The sequence below is a fragment of the Vigna umbellata genome, chromosome 11 (genome assembly GCF_029865625.1).
Source record: "Vigna umbellata cultivar VRB3 chromosome 11, Vumbellata_1.0, whole genome shotgun sequence".
Taxonomy (NCBI): domain Eukaryota; kingdom Viridiplantae; phylum Streptophyta; class Magnoliopsida; order Fabales; family Fabaceae; genus Vigna; species Vigna umbellata.
In genome coordinates this window covers 22,697,528-22,713,545 of record NC_142175.1, presented here as the reverse complement: position 1 = coordinate 22,713,545, position 16,018 = coordinate 22,697,528, and the positions used below count along the sequence as shown (strand labels likewise).

The 16,018-nt window shown below is 32.7% G+C and overlaps 1 protein-coding gene across 1 annotated transcript; it reads left to right on the top strand.

The window, feature by feature from the left end:
* Nucleotides 1-12,621: 12,621 nt before the first annotated feature.
* LOC148191204 (DUF4378 domain protein) lies at nt 12,622-15,412 on the top strand. The gene is made up of 3 exons (XM_088101566.1): nt 12,622-13,434; nt 14,076-14,178; nt 14,283-15,412. Exons 1-3 carry the CDS (start codon nt 12,814-12,816, stop codon nt 14,786-14,788), a joined length of 1,230 nt encoding a protein of 409 aa, XP_087957692.1. The 5' UTR covers nt 12,622-12,813; the 3' UTR covers nt 14,789-15,412.
* The last annotated feature ends 606 nt before the right edge of the window (nt 15,413-16,018 follow it).

Genomic DNA, 16,018 nt, shown 5'->3' with positions numbered 1-16,018 from the left:
AAACCCCAAATCTCCAATTTTCAGAAACCTTAAATCCCTAATTTGTAGAAACATTCATCGTCAATCATGAGAACCCCCAAATTTAGGAATCAATCTCGCGACTTTCTCCTCCATCAAAAACCAAATCACGCTCACAAGAACCTCGCGATCACCACCGTGAACCATTATTCTCCTTCAACCTTCGAGCAACACCGTTCTCATGCAACCACCCTTTTCCACCCTTTTCCATCATGAACCCTAACCATTGTCACGCCTCCTATTTGCAATTCAACCTGCGAAACCACAAAACACAGAAAACCCCAATGTCCAAAACCCAAATTGCTTAAATCGAACAACCAAGAAACAAGAAATTGTCATGGTAATTAGACTGATGTTGCTACGTACATCAAAACTGGATAGCTCATTGAATATTAACTAAGGTCACTAGTGCAAAATTGGCCTTTAACGTCACCTAATAGACGTCGGTCCACCAAAACCCCAACGTAAATAATTGACCGGTGGCATAAATGTAAATAATTGAGTGTGGAGACGTCCGTTCCGGAGGGGGTCAGACGTCTATAATATTATAGACGTCCGGCCCCCTCTAACGGACGTTCAAAAGGCTGACGGGGGTTGAAGAGTTGATTGCTTCAGCCTATTGAACGTCCGTTCTGGAGGGGGTCGGACGTCTACAATATTATAGACGTTCGGCCCCCTCTGGAACAGACGTTCAATAGGCTGACGGGGGGAGTTGAAGAGTTGATTGCTTAAGCTTTCTGAACGTCCGTTCTGGAGGAGGACATATATACCAAAACGTTTAAAAGACGTTTAAAAGAAGGACATATATACCAAAACGCGAACCCGCGAGGAGTTACGCGCTTCCGTGAGAGTTCCCTCTACGCCTTGCATTTCCAGGTTGGTTTTTATCTGTTTTGGACCATTTAATCTTACTTTTATTCCGATTAAATTGTTCAGTGATGAAATATCTTTCATTTGGACCGATTAAAAATCGTTTTCGGTGCGTTTTGGTGCAGTTTGTTCCGTGTTCTTGGGCGGCGTTTTTTGGCCTACGTTTTAGGTCGTGCACTCCTCCATTTCCCTCCATTTTCATTTTGAATCTGCTCTTCAGGTTAGTTTCTTTGTTAATAATTTTTTGATAGCGTTTTGTGTATGCATGTTTTTGACGTGTTATTATAATTTTCATTGAGTGACCCTTAGACGTCTGACAGTGCACAAACAGACGTCCAAACCCCGTAACCCTAAATAACCCGTTCAGCCATATAGACGTCCGTTTCGACACAAACGGACGTCTATATAGACGTCTGTTGTGTCAGAACGGACGTCTATATAGACGTCCGACCTTGCACAACAGACATTTGGTTAACGTCACCCACAAAGACGTTGGGTGCATGTCGGACGTCAAAAGACCAAAATAACATACGTCTAAAGCCCTTTCTGCACTAGCGGGTGGACATTACACCTTTAGTGTTTTTAAAGATGTCAGCAAAAAGACTAATTTCAATCGTTTTAACAAAAATTGGAATCACTTTAAACAACTTAAAAATAGAAGGATCATTTTGAACTTAACAAATAAGAGGAGCATATTAAACCACCCTAATATAAGAAACAATAACTTATTTTAAAGTCCAGAAGTGAAAGGAACAGTAGCATTAAGTATCCAAGAGTTGCCCGGAAATGATGTTTCCAACAGTGAAAAGGTTTAACATGAGATGTAATACTGAAAACATGGTAACCCTTCCAAGTGATCCTGTTGGCAGTGTTGGAGCCAGGACCAGTGATTGTATATTCTGCATAGTACAAAGAGTACAAACCAAAGTTACCATCACATTCCATCCAGCCAGCAGGGTTGATCAAACTGTCAATGTCGGTCTTCATGAACACTGTTCTTGAGTACTTCTTTCAGGGTCTGTCATTGTATGTTTTCACACAACTAGGGTTGATGATTCCAGTGGTTTGATTAAGGTTAGTTCTACCCTGAGCAGTGACTGTGATGGTTCTTGCATAAATGTTATAGTTTTGCACTATTACAGCAGCATAGCCAATGACGAAGTCTATTGTGCTATAGATGTCACAATTTCTGTAAAATTGCCTTATCATATGTCTTGATAACCCTCATAACTGCATCTGTAAAATACTGAGAGATCTGAGCTAGAAAGCAATGCCCTACCTGCTGAATTGTTCATGTGCTGTGTTATAATCATTATTAGTATTATACATTTTTTTTATAATTATCTTCAAATGGTGTATTTTAATTTCATTGAATCAAAAGATTTCTAGGTTCCATATTTGATTATTTTGGTATATGATAAGTTCTTTTAAATATCTAATTTATTTTTTGTCTTATTATAGCATTAATTATATATCTTTTTATGCGATTTTGTTCAGTTGTATTAAATTGTTTTTAAAATATATTTTATTATTTTTTTTAAGTTTAACTTTTTCATGTAAAATAATATTTAGATGATTTTTTATATAATTATTTTTTATTTCTAATTCATTCTTATATTTATATAAAGTCATTTCGTTTATTGTATAATAATTTATTATAGTAAATCAACAAAGTGTCAATTTTTTAAAATTTTAAATATATATTTTCTATTTATCATATTCTTAGTTATATTCTTTTTTGTGATTTCATTCATTTATTGTACCATACCAAGTAGTTCGTTTTTATGACATAGATTCAATTATTTTTTAGTTTTTATTATTTATATTTGCTTTTTATTTTTATTCTGTAGAGTATTGTTTCATTAATTTTTTATATAATTATTTTAATTTTTTAACTCATTTTCAATTATTAATTTTATCATAATTATATAAAGATATTTTACTTTAATATATTAATTATTATTATAGATAATATCTTTCCAGATTAAAGTAAGATGAAATATTAATGTCTAAGTTTTAATTATTATTAATTATTTTTTTATGTGATTTCATTTAAGTAATTTATTATAATTTTTCAATAAGTAAGAGGAAACAATGTGTGAAAATAGAAAGGAAATAAAAAATATTATCAAGGAATATGAAGACGATGATGTGTGATGTGGACAAATATTTTTCTCTTAAATATCTTATATTACAATTATATATATATATATATATATATATATATATTAATTTTTACATTATTATATATAGGTATATTATCATCTAAATGAATTAAATTTATTTTATAAAATAATTATTTATTATTAAAATTAGTGATATTTTATAATTATTTATTAATATAGTTATACCATAATTTAGAATATGACACCCTGGAAATTTATATATTAATGGGTCCGTCAACAGCTTTGAAATTAAGGATGACAATGTTTATGACTATGATATCATGTAGGATATAATATTTTTTAATTATTTATTAAATATAGTTATAACATAATTTAAAATATGGCATCCCCAAATTTATTAATAGTTTCGCCACTAGCTTTGAAACTAATGGTGATAATGTTTATGACTATGGCATCATGTAAATGATCATAGGAGGCGAGATGGTGAGTCAAACAAATACTAAAATGAAAGCTATTTTCATAATATCAAAACAAGAATAGGAAAATTTGGAAATGTTTTGATAACCAAATATTAAGGTAGTCTTTAAATATATCAATACTTTAATAGTTTCTGTTTCCGCTGGGACCGGGCGGACCCTGTAAAAACACACAAACTTACTGTCGAAGACGGACGGGCGGGCGGCGAAGATACATGGACCGGGCGGACACTGCTGAATCCTACGAACCGGAGCTAGCTGCATTGACGGGCGGCACCAAGATGGACGATCGCTGTTCCATGGCGCTCCAAACCGGGCGGACGTCCTCCAATCCGGGCGCTCCCTCTTTGCTCCAAGACGGGCGGACGTCCTCCAATCCGGACGCTCGCTTTCTACTCCAAGCCGGGCGGACGTCCTCCAATCCGGACGCTCCCTCTTTGGACGAACGCTGTTCCTGGATGGGCGTCCTCCCTCTCCTAGCGCTGCTCCACACTCCCAGTTGGGGAGGGGCCGGGTACCTGCTAAAGGCACTCCGACGCTCAAGTCAGTATTATGACAGAGCGATTGTAATGCGTGTATGCATCGTTATTCAAGTCAGTCCAGAGTTCATACCTGAGACCTTTATTTATAGCGAATTGTAATGGGCTTTTACCTTTTGGGGGCCTGGGGACGGCCCAATAATACCTTAATCTTCGTTAAGGACTTTAATGTGTCATTAGCATTTAACCGTGTAATCAGCAACGTGCGTCGGTTGGGAATGATGGTCGGTCAGGGATGTTATCCTAGGTGGGCGTCCTGCTCTCGGGCGGACGTCCAATCCTTGGGCGGACGTCCTGCTCTTGGGCGGTCGTCCACTCCTTGGGCGGTCGTCCACTCCTTGGGCGGACGTCCAGCTCTTGGGAGGTCATCCACTCTTTGGGCGGACGTCCAGCTCTTGGGCGGTCGTCCACTCCTTGGGCGGACGTCCAATCCTTGGGCGAGCGTCCGGCTCGTGAATGCGTATCAGATTATTGGGCGGACTGGCGGATGACGGACGTCCTTGGACGGACGTCCGGTTCCTAAGGACGCTCGGTCCAGACTGTTTGGCGGACGTCCGGATTATTGGGCGGACACGCCAACTAAGGCGGACGTCGAATTCTTGGGCGGACGTCCAGCTCTTGGGCGATCGTCCACTCTTTGGGCGGACGTCCAGCTCTTGGGCAGACGTTCTACTTTGGGTAGACGTCCTCTATCGGTACATATGGCGCCGTCTATGTGGGCGTCCTTCCGTACGGCATCCGGCACCTCTGGTACATAAGCCCCCCAAGTCCTAGTGCACGTAGTGTGCGTAGGATTATGAATAATCATCTAAAACAAAAGAAGATTTGACGCCATGGTCATACATATTTCCCAGACGTTTCGTCCCTCGGCATTTTCCTGAAGAACACTTTTTGTGAGTGTAGAGAGTGCGGTGCTATCTTGTGGTGATAAAATTCCATGTGAGTTCTTCAAATTTTCTCTTACAAACAGGGGTTCTACCCGGTTGGCGGATGTGCATTTGGCCATTTAGGTGACGCTCTGCACTCCCTGGTACATACGCTCTGCCTTGGTTGGCTGGACGCTCGCCTCATTGGACGGGCGTTCCATCTTGGGCGGACGTCCAAATGGCTGGACGCTCGTCATGAATTCCATCTTTGGGTGGACGGCCCCTCTTTGGGATGACGTTCTGTCTTGGTTGGCCGGACTCCCGCCATCTTGGACGGACGCTCGTCATTTTGGATGGGCATGCCATCTTGGGCGGACGTCGTTGGACGCTCGCCACATTGGACGGGCGTTCCATCTTGGGCGGTCGTCCACATGGTTGGATGCTCGTCCTATGCCGGGAGGTCCTGTTATTACAGTTTCCTTGATAATATAATCAAAATTAAAATTAAGTTTATTTATATAAAATGAATTATAAGTGAAACTTAACTTTAGTTTCTCTTTTATTCTCACAATTGTTTTTGTTAATAATTAAGATGTTAATTGGAAGAATTAAGTGTAAGTCTAAATTTTATATTGAATATAATCAAGAAATTAAATAATATATAAAAAATAAAATTTATAAATTTATTATTTTAAAATTTTGAATTTAGGATAAAATTTTAGTTTTATTTATGTGTATTTGACTCAAGTTTAATTTTTTTTAATAAATTTCTCCAAAATATTCATTAATTAATGGTATCAAACAACAAAGAAATTTACACAGATAATATTTTGTTGTCTTATGGTGACATGAAATAGAAAAGTGATATGATGTAATTGGATAATAAGTTCAAAAGAAGCTCATGTTAAACCTCTCATCTTATTTGTATGTTGACAAAGGATAAGTTCCGAAAAACAAAAACAACTCAATCCTTCATATATTTTTAAAATTTTTCCTTTTATTAGTAACCAAATCAATTATGATTTGGTGTAATTTAAAATGATTTTGGTTCAATTCTTTATAAGTAAATTTATATATAATTAAATATTAGAAAATCGATTAATGGAATTTGCACCTCATGTATATCTCATTATTTACTTTTTTCCATAATGTGATATCTCTCTAAATAAAATTACTTTATGTTTTTTGTTTTCTTAAAAGGAAGTAAATAAATAGTATGTTATTTATTTTATTCAATTTATGATTTTTAATAAATATAATATATGATAATAAAAATAAAGTTTTATTATGCAAATATTTGTATTTTTATCACTTGTAGATTAATTGAAGCATATTTGTTTCTCTTTTTCATGTTTTCTTAAAAAAATATGAATAGTTGTAATATAATCAAATGAATTTATTAAGTTTTAGCTAAACCAAAATTATTAAAAAATTTCTATTAAATTGAGAATTAAAGATTATTTGTCAACCTTATTAATGGTCCAAATTTATAAATATTATATATAATTTAAATTTTTGTTAACAAATAATTTTTTTTATCATACTTTTATATTCTTAATGTTTCTCTTTTCGTTTTTTTTTTTCAAATTACTTTTAGTTTGAAGTGCAGATGTTAAATGAAACCCAATTTAAAGCATATTATTTCTATTTCAAGTATTAATTTTAATATTAATCCATTTATATAGTCTAATAACACCCAACTACATACGTTTATAAAAGACTTCTAAATACAGAAGTTATGCATTGGAATATATAGAAAATAAATCTCTGTTAAAGGTACACCACACAAAAAATTTGGATAAATATAAACTACTAAGGACAATACATCCTGAGTTCCACTTTTACTTTGACTATCACATGCTACACATAAAAAAAGTGATCATAACAAAGCATACTAGATAAATAACAAATAATATGGTAAGCTATAATTACCTTTTATACCATCATATAATATAAAATCATAATATTTAAACAAAAATGTCGATCCACACATTACACATATAATATTTATTCTCAATACTTAATTCCGTAATATTTATATTTGAATCGAATACTTGTAAAGTTATACATCTGTCATGTAATCATAAAATATAATATTACCACCAATCCAAATTTACCAAGTCTATATTCCTTATGAAAGGGTTAATTCACTTATAGTATCTTTAAAAGAGTAGTTCATCATCCCAAATCCCACTATATGAACCTCCTTCAACTCTCACGATTTAAAATTCATTTCCTATGAGTTTATGAGTTTAGTAGAGTTAAAATGACTTCACAATATGAACCCTACTCAATACATAAAACTAAACTAATCAATATGTCATCCCTCTTTAGGAAAGACCATATTAATACAATACACACAACATTTCTATACCAATCATTTGTTTTAATATACTTTCAACCTCTTAAAACTATAATCATTCTATAACATTTGTAATCCACATCAAAATTTTCAAATTTCAATCATTCTTCTTATTAAGAAATCACAAACTTGCTTAGAAAAATCACATGCTTGCTTAGTGAGTTACCACTAGAGATGTACTCAATTAGTGAATAGGTGATATGCCCAACAAATCAAGCACTAGAACAAAAAACATACAAATTCGCCTAATGAGTCAAGCATTAGAACAAAAAAAAAATACAAATTCACCCAAGGAGTCAAGCACTATAACAAAAAACATACAAATTTGCTTTACTAAGTTATACTCACTTAACGACCAAACCTTTTATCTTCTCTATCATTTTTTAAATTCAATCTTGCTCACCAACTTATTCAGATGCCCAATGACTCAAGCTCTAGGAGTTTGTTTAAATCAAGCTTGCTCAACGAGCTCTAACTCACATGCTCTTTGTTATCCTATTTTTAATGTTGCTTAACGAAGGTTTGACTCGTTCAATCGAGTCTGCATAAAACTAGAAACACAACTCTGTATATTAGATAGTACCATTGGCTCAAAGGGTGTTTTTATCCTCTATCCCAATCAAACTCATAACTAACTCAGTTAAAATGAACCATTAGAAGCAAAAGGATACAAATTCACCATTTAGATACCAAATTCAACATAATCATGTTCAACACACAATAACCAAATCAAACAATTTACAATTAAACAATCCAATCATTCTATCAAATATCAAAATATACATATATAAATGAATAAGATAAATCAAATTATAAATATTATTAACTTCTCTGAGATAGAAAACCCTTCAACTCAAAGTTACTTCCTAGAGTCTTATTCCTTATAGGATGATCTAACTATACAATTAAAACCCCAATTAAGAATCTAAACATATCCCTTTATCACATTTAAACCCTAGATAACATGAAACTCAAAACACTCATTGACCTAAAATATGAGCAAAAAATAAACTTATTTTATAATCTTAAAAAAAATGAAAAAGAAGATTAGAATTATAGAAAAAAGACAGAAAATAGCTTTAGGAAAAAATTCATAATTTTTCTAAAATAAAATTTGATTAATATAAATTTTATTTATAGTCTTTATCTTTTATTAATAAAATAATCGAATATTATCTTTAAAAATCAGCACTGCTTCATACCTATTTTCTATATCTTACATTAAGCTATCTGAATTATCTAAATATTAAAAAAACAAAAAATTACATATCAAATGTGTTTTGATAGAATTTGATTTTTTAGTTAAAATCTTTGTTAATATACATTTCCCTTCTACTTTTTCATTTTTCAAGATAAATTATTTTTTAATGTGATTTTCAAAAGGATGAATAAGGAAGTTAGAATTATATAGAGAAGTTAAAAAAAAGTTTTAGATAGAAATTCTAAAAATGATAATGTTTATAAAATAAAATTCGATTAATAAAAAAATTATTTATAGTTTTAACCTTTTATTAATAAATGATTATTATTTCAAAACTTTTTCTAGATCCTTACTGTGCATTATCTAAATATTAAAAAACCAAAAAATTACATGTCTTTTGATAGAATTTGATTTTTGGGTTAAAATATTTGTTAATATACATTTCTCTTCTACTTTTTCATTTTTCAAGATAAATTATTTTTTAATGTGATTTGTTACTGTAATTTAATAAATAATATAATTTATTATAATTTAGTTGATTCTTAGAGTATAATTAGTAACAATTCTTTAAAAAATTGGGTAAGAGAAATAATAATTTTTTAAAATAATTCATGACCGATATGTTAAATTGAAGTGTTTTATTTTAAACGATGAATCTTAAAAAGTTAATATCTTTTATAAAAATATATTCTCTATTATATATTTATTTAATTATTTTGAACGTATTTTTATGTAAATTAAATACTAGATGTGTGGTTGTGGCTCTGTCCTTCTTTCTATACAAGCAGGACAACACAACTATACTATGACTGTTTGGTTTAAAAAAATAAAGCATTTTTTAAATAAAAATGTTACTTAAAAGTCAAACTATAGCATTATATTTTAAAGCTTTCAATAAAAGAAAATATAACTAAATAAATATCTGATGATAAAATATATTTATACTATTAAAAATATAAATAATTAAAATCCACGAAACCATAGATTAATGTTCTAAGGGTTTTATATTCACTATAAAACTAAAAAATATTCTCTTAACCAAAATTTATACAAAAAAAAACAGTCGAAAAGTGTTGCACTACTATCCACCAACAGACAAAAATAAAATAAAATATTTTCGAGGAACAATGTTCTTCAACTTTATTCCCTACGAGCTTCATTGTTTTGTCCTTATATGGTAATTTGCAAAATTAAAAAGGAGAAACTCCAAAATGATAAGTAAAAAAACAAGAGGAAGAAAGAAGCAAACATTACTTAACAATATTTGACATCTTGTTTCTAACAAATATATACATTTTGTCTCTTATTTTATCTATTATGGCACTACTATAATTTATAACAACAAAGTCATCAATAATAATCTAAATAAAAATTCACTCCAGAAATTAAACTTTTGCATAATGATGCACGTAGAGATCTTAAAATGGATCACGCAGTTCATTCCGGGTTTGAGTCGGGTTGGGTTTGAAAAAATTATATTTTTTCTATACGGGTTAGATTTCAATCCGGTTCATTTAAACCCAGTTCATGCGGGTTGCGTCCAGGCCGACCATCAAAGTCGACTAACCACCCAAGCCGATCATTCAAGTCGTCCGACCACCAGGTCGACCACCCAGGCCAACCACATAGTTAGATTATAAACGATGATATATAACTCATTAAAACCCTAATGCAGGTTAAGGTGTGATTGGATCGTGATTAAGCCAGCGAAAGGTAAAATCTCATCACCTAATTTATATAACTAAAGGTCCCAGGTATGATTTTAGGATCACGAGGCACAATATATGTCTTACTTGTTGTGCCAACCGCTCGGTTACATTACTAACTTGGGCGTCGGAGTGCCTTTGACGGGTACCCGCCCACCTGACTTGGACAAGAAGAAGGGAGAACATACAACATAACTTAAAAGAAGAAGGATAATTAGGGAGTCCGTCCAATTTTCAAGACAACCTGAAGTGCTTTGAGTAACGAACGTCCGATCTTCAAATCAACCGAAAGTACTTTGAGCAACATTCATCCAATCTTTAAGACAACCTCGATAAAGAATTTCAACCCTATATCCCAAAAAATAAGAATTTATTAATAAATTAAAAAGCTCTTGAGAGCCTTGACCCAATAACTTTTGTATCTTCAAAACTTTCCCAATGTATCACATGTGTTTGGATTGATTCGTAAGCAATTTATCTATCTTCATATTCGGGTTCAAGTTTAATCCAGAAAATCTGAAACGGTATAATAACCAATGTAATATGTGTTATAATTATCATAAATCGACTTATAAAGGACATATATCACTTTGGTACTAATTCTTGAATTCACATTGGTCTAACAACTCATGTAAAAAGTGACATAACTAGTGTACTATTTTCATTTTTTTATTATCAAAAAGCATGTTTTAGCACTAGAGAACAAGAATGAATTTCCAACAAAAATATTTTGATAAAACAATTCATTAAAAGATGGGAGTAACTTTACAAGAGGATGCATAACAATTTCCCAATAATGAAAAAAATGGTTATTAACCCCTCCAACCTAAGTATTAAACCAAAACTCAAGAATAATAAAAAGAAAGTAAGTCACGTTTTAATCAAGTTAATTTTTCTTAAAATAATTCAGACTACCAAGCAATTAAAAAATACAAACACAAGCTATATTGTCTGTGAAAAGTGTAAATCAATAAATAATAATGGCAAAAGCCATACATACATATATATATATATATATATATATATATATATATATATATATTCATGTACATATATATGTATATATGTATAATTATTGCTACAGAGTTATACAAGGATTAGAAGCATATGAGAAATGTGACGAAGTGCTAGGTATATTATTAAAGTAAGATCTTGCATGGTCCTGTTCCAAAGCAAATCCCACATATGGACAAAAAGTACAAAATATGAGACCCTATTAATATACTGTCGTCTAGACAAGGGCATAGTAGATGCAGTGATAAGTAGGTGTGTCTCCAAATTGCTGCATGTGCTCCACTTACCATCACACAGTTCCACATTCATTCTAGTCAACCAGTCTTGTTCTCTACCCCAACATCATTAATAACAAATAACCTTTTTTTATACTTACCTTGTGGTTTTGCTCTTTCAAACATAAATGACCTAAATGCTATTTGATTAGACTCTTTTAAGTTCAATTTTCCAGCGATCGAAAAAGTGACTGGACAGAAAATCTTACTATAAGTAATCCATCATATTCTGACCATTGACAAAGGTACCTATAATATACTATAAAAAGGAGATTAAAACGAAAACCAAGTTGTCTAAAATTACTGAAAGACATGCTTCAAGCTCCAAACACTCTTCCAACCTTATCCTGGTTGTCACTATCTCACTCCTGTCATAAAATATTGCCCACCAATTCTTCACAGAACCATCTCTCATCCACTCTTTTGTCTCTTTCCCTTTATTAAAAAAGGAAAATGTTATTTGGACAACAAAAGTTTGACACAATTTTGACAACGGCGACGTGGCAGCTGTGCATTGGCTCAGTGAATTGAAAACAAACCAGAAAAAACCCAAAATACCCCTCACCCCGGTTCACTGAGCCAATGCACAGCTGTCACGTCGCCGTTGTCAAAATTGTGTCAAACTTTTGTTGTCAAAATAACATTTTCCATTAAAAAAATACCCTTTTTTATTTGTCTTTCATGGTTATATATATTATATTGGTTTCCTTTTTCTTTTGTCTCACTAATGCATATAGTTTTCCAATGACAATTTATAATTTATGCATTCATATGAAGCTGAACCAATAATCGTACACACATAAATGCAAATAATGCTTTCATTTCAATATTGCACAACAACCAACCACTATAGTTAGTTCCTGATCACTGCTACTTCACAGTCACTTCCAAATGCTTCAAGTGAATATATATATATATATATATATATATATATATATATATATATATATATATATATATATATATATATATTATAGGATAAGATATATACTGAGAACTTTGAAGTTTAAAACTAAGAGTAAACATCAGTAAATAATCTGATTATAAACCTAACAATAAATCTTTCGATGAACATGTTAAGATAAATTTAAATTTATAATTTTAATAAACTTTAAATTTAACTTAACCTAGTTAAAAAGTAGACCTGAAAAGAATATGTATGATATGATTATAGAGATCTCGACCTAGAACCTACCTCTCTCCTTCTTCTCCCACTCTCTCTCCCTATTATATAAACTATTCTTATTCCACTCTTCAATTATCCACCGACCCCATTATTTCCAGTTCTTCGTTCTCTTCTCAGTTTCTTCATTGTTTCATTATCACTGCTACAGATTATTGCATTCATTCACTTTTGAAAATGAGCACACAGGTGCAGCAGCTAAGAAGGTTCAACTCGATGGAACGCAGGCCGAGGATGCTGAAGGACTTCCTCAGCGACAACCTAAACTCTTGTTCCTCAAGCGGTTTCAAATCACTTCCAAGAAAACCAACAAGCATGCACACCCTCATAGAAATGGAACTCAAATCATCTTCATCACCACCATCAAACTCACCCTTCCAGACACTCATGAACACCATTAGAAGCATCTCTTTCTTCACCTCAGTGAGAAAATCACCCTCCGTGCTTTCCCTTCCCAGAAGCCTCTCTCGCAAACTCTCATCGTCAAGGAGAAGAACAACAACAAGAAGCAGAAGCCAAGGATGCAACGATATCAGCATCACAACGGTGAAGATCAAGGACATCATGCGGTGGAAATCGTTCAGGGACATCGTCGAACCTCCCCCACCACCTTTGGATTTCATGGTGGACCCCACTGCCACAACCACCACCGCCACCTGGAGTATCAGCACTGGCTCTAGTTGGAGTGAGAGCGACTTTTTAACCTCTTCGAGGGAAGATCCACAAAACGACAGCGTTGAAGCTGGTAAAAAGTTTTCCTTTTCACCCCTCGTTGTCGGCAAGGACCCCATAGCCACGGTGAGCAATAATTTTCTGTCACAATATATTCGTTCATCGATGTTTGGTTGTCTTTTTTTTTTTTTTAACTTTTCTTTTTGATGATTTCCCTTTTTAATCTGACAAATAAGGACAAAAAAAAATGAAGCTTGTAGGAAGTAAAGTTGAAGAACATTGTTCCTCGACAGTATCTTATTTTATTTTATTTTTGTCTGTCGGTGGACGGTAGTTCACTGAGGTTTTTATAAATTTCTGGTTAAGATAATATTTTTCAGGTTACTTCTCTCCTATTTTAATAGTGATTAAGCATATATGGTTTTTATAATTATGTATTGGAATTTTTTCTTCTTTATTTTTCAAATGCTAGTTATATATATACATAATAAATAGAAAATAATATTACAAGGATGAGCATATCATCATAATCTAAATTACTGAATGTCTACACATATAACATGTTGTTGAGTGTTAGAAACTCTACTGCATGTGAAAACCATGGATATAGGTACTGATAGCAGACAATCTAATGTTTTCTTTTGTTAAATGGGGTTATTAGTTACAGGGGCTAATCACAATTAATTTACTTTTAATGCTAATTTTCATTCAAATTGTTTATTGGGATTACATTTTTTTTTACTGATATAAATATGTAATCTTGATAGGAAGCTTTAACTTGCCAAGAAGAACAAAACAGTCCAGTTTCTGTTCTTCAGGTTGGAGAAGATGAATTCTCACCCTTTGATCAAAGCCTTGCCAATATTCAAAGTAAGTTCCTTCTTTCACTTCAATTGTCTCTTTTAAGTCCTACATGCATGCTTCCTCTCTGCATAAGAAAATGGTGCTAATAATCTTTTCACTTTTGAGTGCAGGGAGAAAGCAGAAGTTCATAGAAACAGTTCAGAAATTGGAGAGTCTTGCAAAACTTGACCTTGTAGACTTAGATCAATGCCTCTCATTGGATGAAAACTCTCTCTATGATGAAGAGTACGAAGATGATGATGACGACATTGGAGAAGAAGGTTGGAGTGAGAAAAAGGCAGAGCAACTGCTACATTGTGTTAAAGCAAGATGTTCAGCAGATGGTTGTAAAGACCATTTGGATACACTTCTGTTGGATTTTTTCAGTGAAGAACTGAGTGGAAATAGAAAGCAGTATAATGAAGAGGAGTTGAAAACTTTGAGAATAGCTGAGGATTGGATAAATGGATCATTTGCTTTTGATGCAGGGCTTGCTGATAAACAAGCTTACATCAAGGACATGGAAAAGAGAGATCAGTGGAACATGTTTAAGGAGGAGCAAGAAAAACTAGCTTTTGAAATTGAGAAAGCTATATTTCATAGTTTGGTTGCTGATCTTGTTGACTCAGAAGGTTAATAGCTTCTCCTTTCGGAGTTCAACCCTATGGTACTTCTTCAAGCAGCCTATAAATATCTTTTTCACTTCAAAAAGAGTAGTTTACAATGTAAATTTCACTTTCAGAATAAAAAAAGTGTGGACCAAGATATTTATGAGGAGCAAAAAGTTAGATCCTAAGCCAAGTTTTGTAAGAACTCTGAGCCTTTAGCTGCTACACTGGCCTACTTGTCCTGATCTTGAGCCTATATCAGAATATGGACCTATAGCAGACAAGCCACAAGCCACAAATGGAATCATAGTTACCAAATGCAGGGAGTGCCTTAATTTGTGGTAACAAAAAGAAAAAAGTTAAGAGTTTAGTTAGTATTGGAAACTCTGATGAAGAGGTAATAGTTTCTGGTGTGAATAGATAAATGGGTTATGGCTTAGATTTTGGACATTGGCATGTAGCATAGTAATTAGTGAATTTCAAGGCATAACTCATGCCTACTTTTGTTAAGGTACAGGTAATTAGGAAGTTTATTTATTGATGGTTGGTGTTCTGCATATGTAAATAAGAGTTTACAGAAGGCTTCTCTCTCCCTCTCTCTGTATAATTTGTAAAACTTATTTAATGTTATTATATGACAATTGTTGCAAATATATTAAAGATTGTATACATGATTTCTTTTCCTATTTTACTTTTCAAACCTTTAGTTTAGCCAAAAGGCATATGTTTTGACAAAAGATATTGATATATTATTATTTAATTTGTAAATGTTATCTCACTAATAACTAATATGCTCTTTTAGTAAATTTAGAATTTCTTTTCTAGGAATCTTACTATTTGTATAGTTTCGAAAGACTTGTACAACGAAATGTTGACGGACAAATAAAAACTTTTGTAATGATACAGGGGTTTCACATGATATAACTTACACTAAAATGTGTCAACTTTATTCATAACAATGTTTTAACTTACTCTTAAATAAATCTCACTTATCAAATGAGGAGTCTTAAAAAATCAAAGTCCCACGTTACACTTAGAAGTGAGTTTGGTCTTATTAAAGTTTTGGTCTTATTAAAGTTTTCATTCATCTTATTATAATTTTTAGTTAGAATCAAATTGAATTTGGTCTTATTACAATCTTCAGAGTCAAAGTGAATTTGATCTTATTATAATCTTTAATTCGGGTCAATGATAATCAATCCAGATTGAAGATCGAGACGAGTCAATCTAGGTCGAAGATTAAGCCAAGTCATTTCAAG